At 44.3% G+C, this 22,288-nt stretch overlaps 1 protein-coding gene across 2 annotated transcripts in view; it reads right to left on the bottom strand.

Moving 5' to 3' along the window:
• LOC121160340 (leucyl and cystinyl aminopeptidase) overlaps positions 1–22,288 on the bottom strand; it is an 80,723-nt gene that overhangs the window by 42,671 nt on the left and 15,764 nt on the right. For both annotated transcript variants that reach the window (XM_040986083.1, XM_040986082.1), the window contains exons 2-4: positions 5,617–6,457; positions 1,812–1,950; positions 444–575 (exon numbers count right to left, since the gene is read on the bottom strand). In XM_040986083.1, coding sequence (XP_040842017.1) covers positions 444–575; positions 1,812–1,950; positions 5,617–6,457 — 1,112 coding nt within the window. The remainder of the gene's footprint in view (positions 1–443; positions 576–1,811; positions 1,951–5,616; positions 6,458–22,288) is intronic.

The following is a 22,288-nucleotide window of genomic DNA, read 5'->3' as shown; positions in this document are numbered from 1 at the left end:
CTAATTTGTGCAACTGTTTACATGAATTGCTTTTGCTTTTAATTAATTCAAGATGTAGAGAAAGAGAATGATAGCAAGCTTCCTAAATGTCGGCTTGGACTGGAGCAGAGGCAGGAACACAACACACTCTCCCACACGCACAGTTGGAACCCAATGTCCTGAGCCATCACCTACTGTCTCCAGGAGCCTGAACAAGGGCTGGAACTGGAAAGTAAACTCCAGCACTTCCATGTGGCATGCAGACATATTAACCACTAGGTTAAAAGCTTGCCCGGCCACAGAGTTTTTGAAGTACCCTTGTCCTATTATTGTCCTATCAAAATTCTTCAGTAGTTAAGCAACAAAGTAGCAATTCTGGTCTACCTGCTTCCTCCCAAGGCCATTGCCCAGAATCATCAGAGTGGGAACTGCAGGCTGCTCTGGACCACCACTGCACCACATACCAGGGTCCCGTTCATGTCCTGACTCAAGTTCCTCAGCTCTCCCACGATGAAGGCGACCAGATAGGTGCTCATCTTCACACTCTCAGCAAACTCGTCCTGAACAAGTCCGTCTCCCATGAGCACAGATGACTTCTGCAAGCCAAGGGGAAAGACCAGGGCTCTTTAACTGGAGGGACATATGACAATGGCAAACTGAGAAACAAAGTTGCAACAGGAGGTAAGTAATGAAGATGCCAACATACTCCAAACCCTGAGCATGAGTCTGCAGGGAGTCCAGCCCTGAGGCTCAGTCTGTCCCACCCTCCTTCAACATGAGGACACACTAAGCACAGGGAAATCATGAAGCAGTTTTTATTCCCAAAGGTGGTGTTAAAACAAATGCACATGAGGGACAGTAAGTGGTAGCAGCTGTTTCCCATCTTTAAAGCGCCACAAGCCAATTTGCCTCTCGGGATGCAGGAGTGTCCTCCACCGTGCACCAGGCACACCCGCACAGGGAGCCATCACTGGAGACACCTGCCAGCATTCTGAAGCAGCTTGTCAGCAGTGCCTTTAGGGAGTCCAGCCAACCTGGGAGGCCTTCACAGCAGAAGCCACCAGAGGAGGCTGCAGCAAACACAGGTAAGGGAATGCAGTCCACACTGCAGGCTAGTCCAACCCTGAAGTAAGCTGTGTCTGGGATGCCAGACATATAGGTACCCGCTTCTCTCAGAGGAAGACTAAAGGGGAGAGTGTGGCTAGAGTGAAGCTGTTGTATGCTAGCCCATTTTAGGACCACAAAGTCTGCTGGAGGCAGGGCTGACTCCATAGCCTGCTGGGCGTGGCTGCTCCCCTGTCTTGGCTCAGCAATTCTAGCGGCTCCTGTTAGGCTGCACATGGCTCCTCAAGTGTCTGAGACAACAGAAGCACCCCTCGGCTCTGTCTGGTGTAGAAACAACTCTCCTTGGTTTCACCTGCTGCCCCGGCACTGCTATCACCCCAAGAGACTCCTGTTCTTACTGTCTACTTACAAGCTACAGGATTGATTTTGCATCTGCCAGTAAACACCAGCACCATCACGGCTCAACACTATCAAGCACTGCTGTTTAGAATGGCAGGCTCACTGCACCTCAGAAAATGCCACTCTCATTTTGTATTGGCTCACAGGACTCATATTTGCACAACCTTCATTCACAGTGCACACTGCCCATTTCCTGCCCACAGGCGCAAGAGTTCTCTCTTTCCTCAAGTGCTTCAGAGGCTGATTTCCCAACCAATCTTAAGTATTCTGGGAAAGAACACTAATGTAAATGATTATAGTCATGCTAAAAGGGTGCCTGGCAAACAGGAATTCAGTGTTCACAGATTTGCCATCAAGAAGAAGAGTACCTTAGGCATGTTTGATAAAGCAGTATACTGTGCATTCCTTACGATCCTGATGATAAATGTGGCTTTAAATGCTGGTTCATCAAAACAGGGAAAAGCAGATCTTGCTGCTAGGGGTTCAAACTGAGTTGCCGCGAAGTACCTAAAACACAAATTTAATCCAACAGTTATTCAACACTTCCTGAATAAACAGGCACTCTGCCCTAGTATCAGGGATATGAAGGTAAGCAGAGTAATCCCCGTCATTCATAGTTACCTAGGAGAGGCAGAGGTTTATGCAATGAGTAGGAACTTGGGTCAGGCTGCAAATCATGTCCTAACAGTGGAACAAAGCATAACAAACAAATTCTGACTAACAGTTAAAGCAATATAACAAAAATACTAGCACAAAAATCTTAACAGGACCTTAAATGAGGAGAATACTTGGAAAGACAGAGAAGGGAAGAAAGAACACTCCAGAAAGTGTGAGCAGCACATGCCCAGGGACTTGGGATGGCACAGTAGGTTATGCCACAACTTGGGACTCCTGCACCCTCCATCAGTGTCCCAGCTGCGTCACTTGAATTCCTGTTAATGCACCTGGGAAGGCAGATGATGGCCCAACATCCAGATGGGTTCAGACCTGGATGGAGTTCCTGGCTCATGCATTCAGTCTGACTCAGCTGAGCATGGGAGATTCTCTCTCTCTAATGGACAATCAATAAGGGTGATCATTAATTGCCACTAATAATCTGTTCAATTTTATCTGAGAGCAGAGTTACAGAGAGAGAAGTAAACACATACATACACACACACCTACATGCACGTTTACTCTCCTAAGGACTGCCAACAACTGGAAATAGGCCAAACCAAAGCCAGGAGCTTCATCCATGTGGGAGCAGGGGCCAATTACTTGGGTCATCTCTGCTACTTGTCCCAGGCAATCAGCTGGAAGTTGGATCAGAAGCGGAGCAGCTGGGACATGACCCAGTGCCCATATGGCATGTTGGCATCACAGATGGTGGTTTCACCTGTTACACTATAACAGCAGCCCAGGTACAGATTAACTTTGCTAAATCCCTAATTCAGGGCTTCCACTTTCAGGAAGACTTGAAAAGCTAGGTGTCCTGTAGTATTTGGATTCCTTTACTCTCTTTAGAGAGGAAAAAGAACATCTCCTCCTCCTACAGTAGAAATAGCTAAGAAGGTAAAATATAAAAGTCTTCAGTTCTGGGTTAGGGGAAGAACATAAACAGGAAAAATCAAGATTTTCAATTACTTAGAATAACAGTGCAGATCGGAGTCACCAGGGCAAGCACAACCCAGTTGTGTGCATCTGAGATTCAGTAAACATGGCAGACACAACCTCTGCTTGGGATTGGCACCGATGCAGCCTCTTGTGCTTGGGGCTCAGTTTCCACTACTAGAAAGCAGCTAGGAAAGAAAGAGTATGGGATGTGGAAGTCAAACACTCACTCTCTAAACTCTGGGCACATCTGTCATCTACATCTCAGTTGTCTGATCTGTCCAATTAAGAGTGAAATGGGATCTCCTAGCACTCAATGTTTTTATTAAGATTTAAGCTTTTCATATCAAAACCAACTTGTTTAACATTAAGGCCCATATGGATGTTCATTATATAAGCAAGATAACCACAGCTCTTCTTTTTCACTTGAAATCACCGTACTCTTTCCCTGGTAAAGCTATGCGTGTCACTGTTCCCTGTGTTCCCAGTAACTGTTTTCTGTTAAGAAGGCATTTCTATTGGGTAAGACAGGAAGCAATCTACACAAGTGAAGCCAAATAAGCACAGCACGTTTTTCACATTCCATTTCTCCACTGGACCCAACATTCCACATTCTTACCTACTCATCAGAAGATTCTGGAAGAGGGCTCATGGGTCTGGGGGATGACATTTGATGGTATTTTTATTATTAATACAGAGGACCAAATTGTGCGGGGACAAACAGAACTGCTAAGTGTCACCAAAAGAAAGGCGATCCCAACTACCTCCCATAAAAGCCCCTTGGAAAAGGCTGCTTGCTCCCCAGTGACTCATGCAGACTGCCCTCTCTATGCTAAATATCTCAATCCTGCTTTCATTGACAACTAGGTTGCTTTCAGAAATCCTGGCCATGTTCCCGGCACTTTTTCAAGTACTGCTCTACAGTTACAAGTTGGTGGGGGTGAGGGAAGATCTGTAGGCACTGGCAACAACAGTGTGCAGTGGACGAGAGCCGGTGACTAGGGTGGCCAAGCAGGTACCTCTGTGGGTAAACTGGTCTTGGATTCGGTTTCCCCGCTTCTTCCTCAGATGTAAAATGAACACGGTATTAATATTTTTCATTTTAGTGGGTTAAACAGCATAAAAGATCAAATAAATAAAACTCCTGTGACAGTTCTGGCACTCCAGGTCCTGGTAAATGCAGGCTATCAATTTCATTAGATTTTAGGAAAATGAACCCAAAGTTCAATATGGCAGGTAGGGGGCCATGAGAGGAAACCAGAGGCCACATCACCAACGGCCTTGAGCTGAATCCTGTCGGAAATGAGGAATTACTGGAGGACCCTAAACCTGAGACTGCTTACAGACAAACACAGGAGCAAGCAGCGGCACAGCGTGCAGGGAAGGGAGACTGGCAGGAGGAAGGAGCTGCCCAGCTCACAAGAAACACAGCATCGATGGCTTTTACACACACTCAGCAGTGTTGGCCAATTAACAAGGAATACATCCTTATCACTCTAACTATACACCAGAAGGAAAACTATAAGGAACTCTGCAACATCACTAAGCAAGACTAAACACTGCTCTGAACTACAGCTCTCAGACATGCTAAATTTTTAAAACCATCCAGGGCATTCATCTTATTCCAAGCAGGTATATTAATGAACCTGTATTTTATATATTAATAAGTTTCACAATTAATTTTGAAGCCAATTTTTAAATGCCATTTAAAAATACTGCATTTCTTTTTTCAGGGAACCACATTTCATTTTTTAGCATTTTCCACCGATGAGTCCAGCCAGCAAGCGGTCCCCTATCAAAGGTGACTTACTCTGCTACACACTTATTCCTCCCACAATACATCAACAGGTGGTAGGGACTCCACGTCATTAACCTGTGTCCTCAGAGAACTGCCACCACAGCCGCCCAACTGTATGCAGGGGGCTCTGCATCTTGGCAGAATTCTGAACTACAAGCCAATAAACGCTAAAGTTAAAGTTCAGAATATATTATCTAAGTAGGGAACTAAGTAAGTTTACATTTTGTGTCACTTTTATTTTCTTTCCAAAACCAAATTCTCGCCTAGACTGCTTAAAAATCTTTCCATCAGAAATCCAATAGTCAGACTGGTATTTAAGGAAAAAAAAAGTCAAGATTAAGGATACTAAAAGTGATACATGGAAGCACCCCATACTTCCTCCTGCCTTTTCTCCTAAGCACCTCCTAAAAGCTCTGCACACTAGGAAAATGGATCCTAAAGAACAACTCAGACTCCTCTTTGCTTTGACTCCCACAGGAACTAGGCAGGGTGACAGAACACTGGATTCATCTTATAAAAAAGGCTCAAGGTGACTTAAGCATTTGTGAGAAGAGATTCTGACTCACAGGATCTTCTTCATCCCCTTCCACCAGCACATACTCCATCATCCTGCCCCAATACGATGATGCCTAGGGCTTTGACCTGGAGCCACTCTCTGTCATTCCCAGCCACCTTCTCACCGTCTTCTGCGTCATTGGCTAAGTCACCCTGAGTCTGTGGCATGGGCCACAGCTCTGCAGAGGACGCCAAAGCCGCAGACCCAGAATCATGCAAGAGGGACCTACTTTTTCTCGTGATTCTCATCTGTGTAGGTGATGCCATAAAACCCGTAGTATGAGCTGGAGATGTTTGCTGTATATTCTATCCGTATGGTGTAATTGTGCCCCTCGAGGAGGGCTTCGGGGGCCACGATTGCAATCTGTTCATGAAACGGATACTCCAGGATCTCAACTTGCTTTTCCTGGTTTGAAACTGCAGACATAAAGGTCACTCTTGAAATATTATGGCCTGTGCTATGAAGAATGATGTTCCAAGTGGCCTGAACAGCTTGAACAGAAATTGTCACTGAACCACTGAATGTCATGGAGGTTAGGTTTGGATGTAGGTTAAGCTCATAGCGCAGCGGGATGATGGCCGCAGGAAGCCGCATCTGGGCCCACGGAAACAGCTTCCCATTTGTGGCAATTGGCTGAATTAGTTCCATGGACTGGTTTTTCTTATGGCATCCTTCTTTGGTAAAGGTACACCTGGGCAGCAGGTAAATCACCATGATTACAGAAACAGCAACCACAATGACAAAAGCACAGACCCCCATGGTCCTTGCGGAGGGTACTGAACAAGCCCCATCCGGGCTCTGCCGGTAGCCGGCGGCACTGTTCCGGAGGCCCGAGCTCCTGTTCATGAAGGACATGCCCAGCAGTTTTGCCGACGACTCGTAGTCCTCCTCCTCTTCGTCCATCTCGTGCTCACCAAGGCCCCGCACCAGCAGGCGGGAGCCACGGGGCTCATACTCCACCTCATCCGGCTCTAGAGGATGTAAACAAGGCTCTTTGGCTAAATCCACCACATCTGGTTCTTCCTCAAACATGCTGTTTTCAATCATATTCCTGGGGAGCTGCAGGCGATCTGCAAAACCAAAGCAAAGACCAGGCCCAGAGTTAGAGAACACAGATTACAGCAAGACGTCTGCTGGCAGGACCACACTCACTCTTCAACTGCCGACACTCGCTCCAATCTCAGAGCTATTAAATTAATAAACAAGGTGCTCACAACGTTGAGCCATCCATTTCAAGTTCAAGCATAAATGAGAGTATCCCACAGTCACAAAACAAAAATGCTAAATAAACAGGCTGGCATCAAAAGACACAGCTGAGACTACATACCAATCTCCCTAATACATTCCTGTCCAGCCCTGTGGGCCCTGACCCGCACATCCCAGGGCCTGCATCAGCCTGCTTCCAGCTGGCTCTGTCCCCACAGAATATGGAGTCATTGAAGCTAGGAATATGCTCTCCTTCTGAGTTCTGGGCACGAGATCCCTGAATCCCTGCCCAAAGGGCTCAAACCTGCTCCCAGCATCTTCCTAGTCATCACTTCTGAACCCCTCCCCCTGCGGAGCACTGCAACTGCTGTGCCTGTTTCTGGGCCTGGTGGTGACTAAGCAATTCCCGTCACATAGCAATCTTACACAAAATTTCCTATAACAACAAGTCACCCCAAAAATCAGATCAATTTGTTTTTCATGCTTGCACAGCATCTGCAAATACAATACACTCCCATCAGTGATGAACACACCTTACGTTGGGAATGTTAATAGACTTTGGGGTAAGGCAGTGGAGGCAGATTCGCAAGCTGCCAAGAACCAATCTCATCCCCTAAAACGTAATTTGCCAAGAATCATTAAGGAAAAGAAGACCAAAAAGCTGAAAGGATAAGTAATCCCACACATATTAATTAGGCCATTCAAAATTCTTTATTAAAAAAAAATCACTAAAGGTTAGCTTGTAAGAGATTTCAAAAGTTATAAACCGGGCCTGGTGCGGTAGCTAAGTGCCTAAAGTCCTCACCTGGCATGCACCAGGATCTCACATTGGGTGCCGGTTCTTGTCCCAGCAGCGCTACTTCCCATCCAGCTCCCTGCTTGTGATCTGGGAAAGCATCAAGAACAGTCCAAAGCCTTGGGACCCTGCACCTGCATGGGCTCCTGGCTTGGAACTGGCTCAGCTCCAGTCCTTGTGGCCGCTTTGGGGAACAAATCATCAGATGGAAGATCTTCCTTTCTGTCTCTTCCTCTCTGTATATCTGCCTTTCTAATAAATCTTCAAAAAAAATTGTCAAACTGAGATCATCATTAGCCTTTCCCTACAGAAAACTTTATATGTTTATATTCCCAACACTTACAATAATTCTATAACAAATATCCCACTTTAGACCCAAGATAACAAAAGAAAAAACTGAGTTATATTACAAAACAGTTGTATGACTTTATTGAGATAACTAAAAATCGAATTCCTAAATTTTTACAAGATTTATTTACATGAAAGGCAGAATGACACCCAGATCCGTGCACATACATACAGAGCCAGAGGGTGAGCTCTTCCATTCGCTGGTTCCTGCTGCACAGGTCCCAGCCAGAAGGAAAGCATCTGTCCTCCCCCGTGAGGGGGCAGGGAGCGAGTACCTCAGCCATTATCTACTGCCTTTCGGAGTGCACCAGCAGGAAGCAAGCAGCAGGGACTTGAACTGACACTGAGATCCAGGCGTCTCAGGTAGTACCTTAACTTGGCTGTGATGTAACACCTGCCCCTAATTCAAGCTTGAGGCTCTTTCCATCACCAAATTGATTGTCTGTACTTTAACTAATTCAATAGAAGAGGTGATATTATGACTAAATTATTTATTCTGCACCTGGCAATAAGGTTGTTAAAAGTATCATCGCATCATTAACAGAATAAAGTTTAAATAAAACCATTTACCTTAATTAAAAAAAAAAAAGCCATGTATTTCGTACTACTCAACAAACGCCAATAGTGGCAACTCCTATAACTCCTATTAGCAAACAAAACATTGATAAATATTAAGATAAAATTTAGTTCTGCTACTCAAAAGACAGTGGTGTAGAGTGCAGCAGTATCTGCGTTACACACGGTAGTGTGTGAGGAGGGCAGATGTTCACAATCCTGCCTTGCACAGGAATTCCTGTGGCTTACGTGCATGTCAGTTTGAGCGGTGCAGGTCTGGATCTTCCCTGCGGTGAGATCCCAACCAGACAGTGGCTCTGTACCCTAGGTCACTGTATTCCTGGGGGAGCTCTGGCCACCCGAAACTGCCTACTCCTCTGAGCACAAGCGAGGTCCGTGCTTTTTCTTTCTGATAATAATTTATTTACATTTGAAAGGTAGAGAGAGAAAGATTGTCATCCTCTGGCTCAAATCGTTGCAACAGAATCAGGTGAGGTTGCAGCCAGGCGCTGGGAACTCCATCTGGGTCTTCCACAGTGGTTGGCAGAAGCCTAACACTTGAGCCAGCACCTGCTGTCTCACTAGGTGCATTAGCAGGTGGCTGATAAGAGGAGCAGCTGGGACTGGATCTCTGACACAGGACGTTAGTGTTGCAGGCAGCAGCGTAACCTGCGGTGCCACCATGCCCACCCGGAGCTGCCATTTCACACTCTCCTTCACATGTCTTCAAAGTCACCAATTCCTCCTCTTCTTTTTCTTAAGATTTTATTTTTATCAGAAAGTCAGAATCCCAGAGCCTCCTCCAGGTCTCCCACACGAATGCAGGGTCCCAAGGCTTTTGAACCATCCTTGACTGCTTTCCCAGGTCACAAAAAAGGAGCTGGATGGGAAGCGGGAATGCCAAGATTAGAACTGGCAGCCACATGGGATCCTGGCATGTGCAAGGCAAGGACCACAGCTGCCAGGCTACTGCGCTTGGCCCACCACTTCCTCTTATCTGTCCACCTGCAGAACATCTGTCATTCTGTAACTTGGAACCTGCTACATGGTTGACCTTTTTTCTTTAGTTTTCTTTTTAGATTTCCTATTTTAAAAAGTAAGTTTTCATTTCACACTTCTGTTTTGAGCAGCACACAGACCCTGGTGAGGGTGTCTTTTCCCGCTTCTTTCCATTCCAAATTCTGCACTACATCACCTTAAAAGTTTTCTTTAAATAAAACTTTTAGTCATTATCTAGGTCTGGGTTTAGCAAGATATTATCTATCCATTTTCGCGAGTGGTCTGAAAACGGAAGAAAAGTTAACAACCTTCATACCTTCCAATTTCCTTAAGAATCGGCTCTCTCCAGTTACACTGCATCCTTGCTGCTTAAATTAATTTAATAAAATATGAAAATTTACACCTGCGTCATTTACTTGGTAGTTGGTGATGAAGTTGTTCATGCTAGACATTCATTGTGGTAATTTTTCAGAACCTGGCACGGCGCTAAAGATTCGCTGCTCAATTTCCTTTATATCCTACAATGAACAAAAGGTTCTTCTGACTTTTTGATCCCATATAACTCACACGGGGAGATGGCATTTCTCATGCACTTGCCTACAGCTTCTTTGCATGTTGGACCTGATGCAGACAACAATGGGGTCTGGACAGTGTAGTTTTACTTAATATATTTCTAAACTAACTGACTGGAATCTCAATGTAGCAGTTGGTGCATTCTCATTCCTGAATTGTGTTTCCTCAAAATTTGGTTCTTTCATTTTTTCAGTCATGTGCTGTTTAAAGCTAAGGGACAGGGGCTGGTACTGTGGCACAGTGGGTTAAGTCATGACTTGCCAAGGCAGCATCCCATACCAGAACGCCAGTTCGTGTCCCAGCTGCTCTGCCTCTGATACAACTTCCCACTAACACATCTGGGAACGCGGGGGAAAGCAGGGGAAACACATGAGCCAGTCACTTGGGTCGCTGCCACCCAGGAGAGCTCAGGACAGGAGTCCCGGGTTCCTGCCACAGCCTGGCCCATTCCTGATGTTGTGGCTATTTGGGAAGTGAACCAGTAGATGGAAGCTTTCTCTGTCTCTCCATTTCCCTCTCCTTTCTGCCTTTAAAATCTTCTTTTTAAAGAAAGAATGGGTTAAGCCAAGAGATGGTCTGCAGTTTAACCATTTAACATCTCCTGTCTATACATCATTGACCTAAATTTTCTGACAAGGGTTTAGTCAAATGTCTACCAAAATCCAGTTTAACTTATTATTTAACATCCAGATTACCTGTGCAGACTTTTAATCTTTCAGCAATGGAAATTTTACTTAATATCAGAGGCTGACTTTTGGGCACATATAAACCTATCAATTTCAACACACACCCACACCCACCCAGAGAAATAACTTTTTAATGGGTTGTCCATGAAGACTGTGTTTCAAGGTGTTTAAGAAAACATTGGCTTGTTTCTTTGATTTTAGCACAAATTATAACACATGATTACCTCTTGTTCTAACAGGACTTACTCCTACCATAAAGATGGTAAACTTAAGAAACAAAGGGTTTTCTCAAACCTCTTAAATCCTCATACACAAGCTATCTGTAAGCCAACAGCTCCTGGTGGAAATGTTTCTTTTTCAAGTAACAGAAGCCCATGTGGTAATAATCTAGGATCACTGAAGAGTTTGCTTTTCATCAGCTCCTGGGAGCGCTGCCTCCTTGACATGGTTCCTGGACCAGCGCCAATCCAGACTGTTTGCTATCCATCTGTGACAAGGCACGCATAGAAAATTAGTACCCAAAAACTTCCATGGCAATTTGACAAAGTGATTTTATGTAAGCTGACTTTAATACTACTTAAAGTGGAGTTTATATTTTGCATGTCTTTTTAATTTCATTTTTATAATGATTAATTTTTAATGTTACAAAACTTCAATAACAAAAGTAAAAAAAAATCATGGTTCTAAAGCCTGGATACTCTGTGAAGCGGTGGGTCACACTATCACTGTACCACTATCTAGCTCAAGACCAAGTTCTCCACTGTGACAGCAGCACAGCAGGAAGTGAAGAGGAAGGAATGATTACAAGTCATGCTAAACATGCAAAATGAATGACAAATGCCCCACTGAGTTGGACAGGCCATTAAGGTGGTGAGAGAGGGGGAGGTATGTCCCTATACACAGCTGACTTGGGTAGCTGGAAGCAGGAACATCATTCATTGAGCTTGTGAATACAGGTTTTAACATTCCCTCTCTTCCCTTCTCTCCCCATCTTCCTTGTCCATTTGAGCAATTAACAACTGGATTATAAGATGGCATTCAGTGTGGGATAAGATATAGTTTAAATATTTGTCAGACTAAGAGCTGGAAATGCTTTGTAGCACTAAGGTTAATCAATAAGAGTCAAATTAGTCGATAACTTAATATATTAATAAGCTGAAGGCCTGATTTTAGATGCTGGCTCTTCCACCTGATCACCTGACATCAAACAGGTTATTTAACTTTATTTTCCTTACTATCAATGTGGAAGACATTACCATTGTGTAGGACTGCTATAAGGACTGTGTTATGTGGTTGGCAGTTCAAAATAAGATTCAGATTTCTGAATCACATGGGTCTTGGTGCTAATGAAAACCACACAAACAAGTGAGACCACTTAAAAGGAGCACCAGCACCGAGGAGCTGGGTCAAGGAGTGGCAGCATGGAGAACTGCACGGCAGTCTGCAGAGCCGCATCCCAGCCACCGGAGGAGGGGTTCCCCAGGCAGGAAGTGGTCACTGGTACTGCCTGAGACAGGCCAAGGAAAGTGAAGCTCAAGGAACCCGTGCAGTTGGCTCTCATGAGGTACTTTCAGGGCCATGGAGAGAATGGAAGGTTGAAAGGCAAAGCAAGGGCTGAAGGTCATTCTTTCAAGGGACACACCCATGTATCAAGAATAAAAGTACCATGGTCAGACAAGAGAAAATGTGGTGCAGAATAAAATCCCTTTTTGTTTGTCTAAGATGGGAACAACTCAGGCATACAATCTATGGGAAGGAAGAGTAAAAACTGACAAGGTGGACAGGGCACAAGAAGGCCAACGGAGGGACAACCCTTCCTGGAAGCTGGGTCCCTGCTTCCTCCCAGCCTGGAGGACCGGTACTGAGACAGACAGCATCATGAGACTGGGGTGGCACATAGCCTTCCTGTTTTCTGTGACTATGGTAGCAAAGCCATCGGCCCAAAGCCACAGGTCATTGTAGGAAAGACACAGGTGGCTTGAGGAGAATACTAACATGAAGAGAGAATGTTTTGCTATGGGAGAGGGCATGGGAGTGGAGACCCAGGGAACAAGAATAGTTGAGTTCAGAAAGCCCAGTGGAATTTATTAGATACCAGTCTCCATAAGAACCGTCAGCAGCCCTTACAAGGTCTGATAAAAGAGGAAGCATGTCATGTATATTCTGTCAGCTTAAAAGTGAATGAAAATATTTCAAAGGCAAGCAAACTGTTAACTCTGGATTAAATGTGTGGAGAGGATATGGTGAGAAACCAAGGGTATAGTGTACAGGGTGTGGACACCAGAGTTAAGTGAGGGACACAATTCAGAAGTCAGGACAAAAGTAGAGAGAGCCATGACAAACAACCCAGTAAACAACGTGAAAGGAATGGAGCAAACACCAACAGCCCTTAATCCCTTTAAACCACCACATTTTCTGAGAAGGTGAAATGAAAGAGGTGGTATTTTAAAACCATGAAGCCAAAACAGGGGTTGGTATCGTGACACAGTGGATTAAGCCACTGTCTGTGAAATGGGCATGTCATACAGGTGTCAGTTCATGTACTGTTCCACTTCTGATCCAACTCCCCACTACTGGCCTGGAAAAGCAGTGGAAGGCAGGGCAAGTTTTGGGGCACTTGCTATCCACATGGGAGACCCAGGGGAAGCTCCTGGCTTTGGCCTGGCTCAGCCCTGGCCAGTGCAGCCATGTGAGGTCTGAGCCAGCAGATGAAGTATGTGCTCTCTCTTCCCATCTGTCTCAAATAACCAAGTCAATCTTTAAAGAAAGAAGCCATCAGAACAACTTGAGAAGAACAGAACTAATCTAAAAAAAGTCTTCTTGGGCAGACACAGACTTGCTATTTTCAAACAGGGTCTCAAAAAAAGCATATTTCTGAGGCCCCCCGACATATTTATACAAAGCTAAAAGCTCCAAGTATGAGACAATTATTTCTTCTAGGCCATTTCCAAATGGGGATAACATTAATTATCAAGCAGACTCAACTACATCCACAATGAGACTCTTCTTCAATCAAAAAGATGTTACTTTAAAGTAGTTTAGGCCAGGGTAGGTGTTGGGGTATACCAGGTTAAGCTGCTGCTTGCAGCCCTTATCAGTCTGAGTCTGAGCCACCGCACTTTTGATTCAGCTTCCTGCTAAAGTTCCTGGGAAAGCAGCAGAGGATGGTCCAAGTGCTTAGGTCCCCGCCACCCACACAGGAAAGCAGGCTGGAGTTCTGGCTTACTGCCTCAGGCTGGCCCAAACTTAACATTTACGGCTTTTTGGAGAGTGAACTAGTAGATGGTAGATCTGTCTCCCCCTTTTCTCTGTCACTTGACCCTTAAAATATATTTAAGTTTAGATTTAACCAGAAGAGAAAAAGACTAGGACTTACAACAAAGGATATCTTTTTTCTCTATGGTCTAATCAGACAAAATCCTACACAGTCTCACAAACCCACCTTCAGAGACAACCTTTCCTGCTAATCACAGTGGTCCTGTTAAATTACAAGTCTGGATACATCAGCATCCCCTGAGAATCTGAAGGGTGGTCATTAAGAGAGAACACGTTTGAAGATGTGCGAGGCTTTAAATACCCCTGCCCTGGCACACTCTGTTGCTTGAACCTCACTGTCCAGGCAGTGCCATCACACACACACCACCACCACTGCAACCACCACCACCCCCCGCCCAGTCCAGCAAGCGCTCCTTCTCAACCTTTACCAGATAGGACTTTGTCAAAACCAACTTTAACTTTCCAACTGAGATGTCTACAGATGTGACCCCTTGATACAAAGCCCAAATAATTACCCTCCCATCCAAGTCTGCTTCATTCACGAAGAACTCAATGGGCCACTGGGGGTGGGTGGCAGGAATATCAGAAAACTGAATCCGTTCATGAGCATCATAAGCTCACTTCATTTAGTTCAGTTCCAATTATGTGATATTAAGGCTGAATCTTTCCTTTTAAGCTACCAAGTCTGCTTAAACATATACAAAATTGTGGTAGAAGCCTTCTGATTCTAATATGACAAAGTACTGGTTCCAGAATATTCCTCCCCTCATACACTTCTACACAACTGAATAAAATGCAGTTGTTTCCAGATACTGACAACAGGGCAAGATTTGACTTCTGAGAGACAAATAGGTTGAGCCCACAACCTTTCTGGTTCTCAGCCTAGGGACAGTTTCCAATTGTGGCACAGCATGTTGGAGCCCTAGTGTACAATTGGGCTGGCAGATGGGGAAGATGAAGGATGGGGCCAGGGACAGAGGCTCCAACAAGGGTTGCTTAAGAGTCTACTCAAATGCAGAGCTTAATGACTGGAGGCATACAAAACAGGAGCTGCAACAAAGTTAACATAGAAGAGAGATATCAGAGGGCAGGCAGTATAGCAAAGCACTGGCAGAGCCATCCAGCCCCAGCAAACGGAACTCATCAGCACCCTGGGCATCAAGTTGAACATCGAGGTCCGGCAGCGAACGCTGTTTCCTAGAGAAACACCCACTGCACATCCAAACTAGAAAGCCTAACACCAAGCCCTAATAAAATCCTAAGAGGAAAAGGAATTGGAAGATGAGTCACATTACAGGGCCCAAGATTCTTGCTGCACTTTCCGTAGACCTGGCCTGGCCAACTATAAAACCAAGCCTGTGGTGTGTGGGTATTAAACCCAAGGAAACGGCTAGGTTGCCAACATCCCACATCAGTGTCTGGGTTACTGACAGCAGCTTCCTGCAAAGCACATACTGTGTGGCAACAGTGATTTTCAAGTAACGAGGATCCTACCACCACATGGGAGGCCTGGATTACTTTCTCAGCTTCCAGTTTTGGGCCACCCTAGCCCAAACTAATGCTACTATTTGAGTAGTAAACCAATAAATGGAGAAATTTCCCTCTAAAAAGTCCAGTTTGTCAACAATATATCAGTAGTGTCCAATATGTAAAAAGATTACTTGACAATGAGACAAAAATGCAACCCTTAAGAAAAAAATCAAGCCAGGGCCAGCGTGGTGGCACACAGGCCTTTCACGCTCAGGCTGCTCCACTTGAGATCCATTTCCTTGCTCACGGCTTAGGAAACAAAGTTCAGGTATAAAATGTGAAGGGGTAAAACACTGACTACACACAGACTTCAGTAAGTTAAGGATGCATATTATTAGTCCTAAACAAAGAAAAAACAATTTTTAGAAGATAAACATATTAGAGAATAGAGAATGAAATCCTAAGAAAATACCCAATTAACCCAAAATAAAGCAGTACAGGACAAACAAAAGCAAAAGAAGCAAACGAAAAGACCAGCAAAATTGTACATTAACCATTTTAAATCTTAAATTAATTGTAAATAGGTTAAATCTTGCAAGTTGGTAGCAGAGATATAATCACACAGGAGGAAAATAGAATCAACTATATGTTACCTAGAAGACAGGTATTTACGAGGCCCCGTGCTGTGGCCAAGTGGCAAAGTCCTCATCTTGAATGCGCTGGAGTCCCATATGGGCGCCGGTTCTAATCCCGGCAGCCCTGCTTCCCATCCAGCTCCCTGTTTATGGCCTGGGAAAGCAGTCCAGGATGGCCCAAAGCCCTGGGGCCCTACAAAAGCGTGGCAGACCTGGAGGAAGTTGCTGGCTCCTGACTTCAGATCTGCACAGCAGCGGCTGTTGCAGTCACTTGGGGAGTGACTCATTGGACGGAAGATCTTCCTCTCTGTCTCTCCTCCGCTCTATCTGACTTTCCAATAAAAATAAATAAATTTTTTTTAAAAGACAGGTATTTACACTTAAAGACATTTAAAAGGGTAAGAGAAGGAAATTCTATAGTCATAAAAGGAGAAAGACAACAACACATCAAACAGAAAATAGAAAATGGTAAAACTCAAACACCTGCAACCTCAGGTGGAGTTTTTGTCACCTTTATCTTTATAACTGATAAGACAGGTAAAAAATAAGTAAGATCTGAAGAGCTGACCAATGCTATTACTCAAAATGATATACCTAATTGGCACTCAGAAAATATTAAAAACAATTATGAGCTATCAGAGAAACACTGACCAGGGTGAAATAAAATACAATCTCAAATTTCAGGGGACTGAAACAGTCTTTTAGAGACTCTGTTCTCAGACTAAAAGCAAATGATGTTAAAAATCAATCAGCAAATAGGTAGAAAACCTCCACATAATTGGAACACAAAAAACTTAACAGTTTATGGGCCAAGGGCAGGTGCTGCGGCATTATGAGCTAATAAGCTGCCACTTACGAAGCCAGCATCTCCCCTTCAAGCTTTGGCTGTTCAGTTTCCAATCCAGCTCCCCACTAATGCACCTGGGAAGGCAGGAGATGCTGGCCCAACTACCTGGGGCCTCTGGCACCCATGCAGGAAATCAGGAGGGAGAGCCTGGCACCAGGTTTCAGCCTATATCAGTCATGGCAATGCTACCATTTGTGGAGTAAACCTGCAGATAGATTCATATTCTCTCTCTTTCCTCCCTTCATCTCTCTTTCAAATACACAGATCTGCAAAAAGAAAATTTATGTCAAAGAAGAAAAATCATAAGAAATTTGGAAAACATTTGAAATGAACAATTTGAAAATACAAATCTGAGAAAAGTATTGCTAAAAAAATGCCTGTTAGAAAAAAAAAAAAGGCTTAAAATCTGTAGGTTTCTACCCCAAGAAGCTAAAGAAGAGTAGCAAATTACACATGAGCAAGTAGAATAAATACTAAAGAACCGAGCAGTAACTGGTGAACTATAAAGCAGATCCATAACAGAAAATGAAAGCCAAAAACTGCTGGTGCCAGAGGGCAGGAAAGTGGTTGTCTTGGCTTTAAATCATATTCTTTGGGAAGCCAGCTAGATCTCCAAGACCAGGTTTTCCACAGCTCCTCCAAAGTCTAGTTAACTCGGGCACAACTGAAAACTCGGTCACACACCAAGCGCCTATTCTTGTCCCACAAGCCCAAGTCCCTACACTTGTCCCTCTTTCAAGAATCATCTAACAAATGCAGTCCCTGAGCCAGTGGCAACACCAGCTACCCCTAAATCAGGCAAATAGACTTTCCTCCTCTCAAGGTAAAGGTCATTTTTCTCTGTAGTTTCATGCATTTAGAATGAAGTAATGATGGAAATATAATAATGGAAATATTATAATGAACTATAATGGAAACCTCTTAGGAGCTCAGGAAAAGTAAAAAGCATTCTAAAGTAAGAAAACTACCCAGCCACTCTGTATTTGTTACACATTGTTGAACCTCTCTGTGAGTGTTCAATCACAATTTCCATGGCAGACTTCTCAGTAGCTAGGCACCTGATTTGAAATTCTCCCTTTCTTTAAGGTAATCACAACTCCTGGCTGTGTGCAGTCCGTCTCCCTGCTTAGTGTCTTTGTTCTGAATTTCAGTGATCCACTGCCAGACCTGCATACAAACCCCTCAGCCGGTCCTGTGCTCGCAGCCACACTTCCACGCAGCTCTGGAGCACACACAGCAGAGCACGGCGCCTGCTCTGCCTCTGCCCGGTGCAGGAGGCATCCGTGTCACTGACATTTTGGTTTTCCTCAGACAGGCACAGCTGCTGCTGCCATGTCACCTCTGCCCCCTTCTCCCATCCTCTTTGCTCTCCTCAGCTGACACATTTTTTCTTTCCCCTGTTTACTATCCCAACCCAAATATAATTTTTTTTAATTCCTAAAATCTTCTTTACCTTAAAAAAAATCCAACTGTTACTTGAGCAAATGCCTAACTCTGACCAATTTTATTTCATCATAAAACAATGCACCATAAAATCAAGATGTTTATTCTCAGGATAAAAAATTTAGGACTGAAATAAACATTTAAGTGGACCCAGAAAAAAAATTCACATGGTAGGACTTCCACAAGCAGCACTGTCCATGTTCACTTTTCCAGGGTGACTCCTCAAACAAGTCAAGAAAACCACTTTGATTTGCAGTGGACTTCACATTATCTAGACAACTAAAGTAACTGCCAATCTGGAAGATTAGCTAGCACAGGCTTGCTGCTCGGCAGCCACTGAACACAGAGCTTTATTTATAATTAGACTGTGCAGTGTTAATTACTCTGTTGGCTCTGCCAACGTTCAGAGGTTACACTGAGAGATGAAAAGTCATTTTTCATTCATGAGTCACCTCACTCTCTCCACACTACAAACTGCCAGCTGTCTCTCAGACCTGGAAAATGGAAACTGAGTCCACTGCTTGCCAAGGCAGCCTTTCAAATACTGAGTTCTGAAATCTCCAGCTTTTCTAGAATAATGGTTACATTTAAATCCTGGTAACTGTTTTATTTATAAAACTAGAGGCTGACCAAGAGAAAGTTTAGGGAAAATTCAGGGTCTGGTTGCTCCATAAAGGAACTGCTGCAGAAGTAAATAACAGTTAGGAATTTTGCTTCCCATGTGGATAATTCCTCCAGACAGGAGCTCTTAGTTCACTCATCTTCATGTTCTTGGTGCCTAGCAGAGAGCCTGCAGTAAACGTTTAAACAATAGAGAAACCCAATGCCTATTACATGTACATTTTGGGATGTGTTATACAGCAACAGGAAATGGATTCACCATTCACACAGCATCACTTCTAACATTTTGGTGAACTATTACTTTTAAAGAGTTCTTAATTCATTTATTCAAAAGGCAGAGTATAAGAGAGGGAGAGAAAGGGGGCGAGGAAGAGAAAGATGAGGAGGGAGAGGGAAATAAGAGAAGGAGAAAGAGGAATATCTTTCATCTCCAAAAAAACCCACAATATCCAGGACTGGTACAGGCTGAAGCCAGGAACCAAAAACCACACTTGGGTATGCCACATGAGAAGCAGGGGCCCAAGTACACAGGCCACCATCCACCACCCTTTCCAAGTGCACTGACAGGAAGCTGGATCAGAAACAGAACAGCCACAACTCAAACTGGTGCTCTGATATGATGTTGATATTCCAATCAGAGACCCAACCCACTGTGCCACAACACCCAGCCCTTGGTGAACCATTCTTGAAATGCATCCCTCAAGACACAAGTGAAATTACACTGTGCATACTGTGTCTGTGATTCTGTGGTGTCTCTGAAATGGGAACACATGCAGGGCTTCATGGTTACTTTAGATTTCAACTAAGAAACATAAGGAGAAAATAGAACACTTGGTATTCAGAACATTTTGCATTCTTTATAGAAACTTACTGTGGGCAGCTGCAGGCTTTTTCCCCCAAGCCTCAAAGTCTGATGTACATGACTTGGTGGTTTCTCACTCCCATAACAATGGATGTGAGGAAGCTGCCTGCACCCTACCACAGCACCAGGCTAAGCACTGCAAAGTAAATCGAGTTTACCATCATGAGCACCGCCACTTAAACTCACTGCCAAGAATGATGAAGAGCAGCATTCACGGAGGCTTCACAATCTGCCAGCACAGGGCTGGGCAAGAGGAAAGTGCTGAGAACTTCCTGGAACTGGACTCTTTGCCACTTCATGGAACCTGTGGAAGGTTGCCCAGCGGTACTGGAAAGATCCCAAATCTAAGGGTAGTGCCGGCCCCTGCTGCATCACAGAACTAAGATGGAACACAGCTGAGGCAGGCAGCCCCTGCTATCCTGCCTGCTGCTCCCTTGCAGCATGTCCGACGTACCTGCCTGCTCACTCCGACTGTGCTGGGAAATTCTTTTCATGGTTTTGTTTGTTTGCTAGTTTTAAAGACAATCACCCAGCTAGAGTTAGATTTACTTATGCATTTGAAAAAGCAGGGCTGCATGGAGAGAAGGAGAGCAAGGGGGAGACAGAGATCCTCTGTGTACTGCTTTACTCCCCAAATGGTTACACGCACCAGAGTCCAGCCATATGAGGTAGGGGCTCCTAGTACACCACAAGGGTGTAAGAGCCCAAGGCCTTACACCTTCTTTCAAGGCCTCCACTACTTTCTTAGGCACATTAGCAAGGTGCTGCATGGGAAGTGGAGCAGTCACAAGTTGAATCCCAGGGTCACAGGCAGCAGCTCTGCCTTTTATGCAGCAATGCCTGCCCCCTGGTGAATTCTTTGATCACCTCACATTATAGGACACAACCTTGATCTAGTTATTTCATCTTTAAGTTCTTTTTGCTCACCTGCAAAATGTAAATAATAACAGCACCTATTTTCAATGAGTTATTAGAATTAAGTGAAACAGAAGTAAAGCATTTAGAGCACAGCCTAGGATGTATTCAACATTCCTTAATTACTAGCTTTCTGTATTAATACTAAGCAGCCACGGCGTAGTAGGCTAAGCCTCTTCCTGCAGTATCAGCTGCTCCACTCTCAATCTAGCTCCTTCCTTATGACCTCGGAGAGCTACTAAATTGTTCCCCTAAGTTTTGCCAGCTGCTGGAACAAATGGGCCAAAACAAAGGCAGGGGCTTATAGATTGCTGGTCAGAAGCCCAGGAACAAGAGCCTGGGGCTGGGACTTGCAATCAGGATCTAAAGCCTGGTGAGGGTAGCGGGGGCAGGGAGGACAGTCTCAGGCAGGCACCCTCAATCTGTGGGATCTGTCTATAGATAGAATCAGAACCGAAATTAATTACAAGATGCCCAAAGAAGCCTCCCCTGCTTGCTTGTAGGAAGAAGACGACACATTATTTTGGAATCCTCTTGCGGATTGGGATGGGGCACAAACCAGAGGAAAGCACTTTGTTTTCCTTAGCAATTTAGACCCACTTGTAGGGGTCTGGTGGCACCACAGCGTTGTCGCCTCAGTAGGTACACAGCCAGATCTCGTCACCCCACTCCAGCACGGGTGCTTAGGCTGCACTGTCTCCTCTCTCACCGAGATTGTGAAATGATCTGAATAAAACAATACCCACTCTCTGCTTAGCCGTGATTCTTCTTGCTGTTTACATATCAGAGAACTGAAGTATGTTAACATTTCTACAGGAAGAAGGAAGTGAAATGACAGGTGAATTTAACCCACAAAACTACTCAGCTAAGTTTAATTCTACACAAATTCAGCTCGATGATTTAGAAAAAACCACTTTCCCAGACTTACAGGAAATGGCTAAGCAACTTCAGAGAATTTGTTCTTATAGTAAAGATAATCTTTTTAAAATTGTCTTTCAGATAATCAGAGACTCTGAAATTATCCACATATTTATCAACTGAATCAATTCTACACAATGCTACAACTTATTCTATGAGCATTTTTAATAAAAAGAAAATAAATTTTCAAGACTCTAAGCCAGAACAACAACAGGAACAATATCAGAGTGCAGAGAGCAATAAAATCACGCCTCAGGATTGAGGGGACACTCCTCTCTTGAGCTCAAACAAAACAGATGACAGCGGACAAAGCTACATTTTCAGAGAATTTCTTTTGATTGTACTAAGCGAAATCTCATCTGCTATTTCATTTTTCCCCTGTCATAGTGGCTGAATTCTGATACGCTGAAACAAGTACTTAGCAGGAAAAGATTGTAGTTTTCTAACGTAAATTTTCTAAGTGATGTTTATTCCAAGTATTTTCAACACATTTTACTGCTTTCCTGCCCCCCACAAACACTAGTCTGAACACTGGGAGGGGCCAATGAATTCAGTTGTTTCTTGCTGGGACTTAAGACTTCCCTGGCTGCAGAGTACTCGTGGCACTGTGACCGACATCTGCATTTTAGAGGTGGCCATGATACCATCTGGGACACGTCGATCCGCCTGCTAATGTGCACCCTGGGCAGCAGCAGGTGAAGGTTCAAGGGACCATGAGGAAGTACCAGGCTCCTGGCTTCCACCTGGCCTA

Source organism: Ochotona curzoniae, unplaced genomic scaffold, assembly GCF_017591425.1.
Source record: "Ochotona curzoniae isolate NIBS_2020 unplaced genomic scaffold, NIBS_Ocur_1.0 contig_4501, whole genome shotgun sequence".
Classification (NCBI taxonomy): Eukaryota; Metazoa; Chordata; class Mammalia; order Lagomorpha; family Ochotonidae; genus Ochotona; species Ochotona curzoniae.
This window is presented reverse-complemented; position numbering and strand designations above follow the sequence as displayed.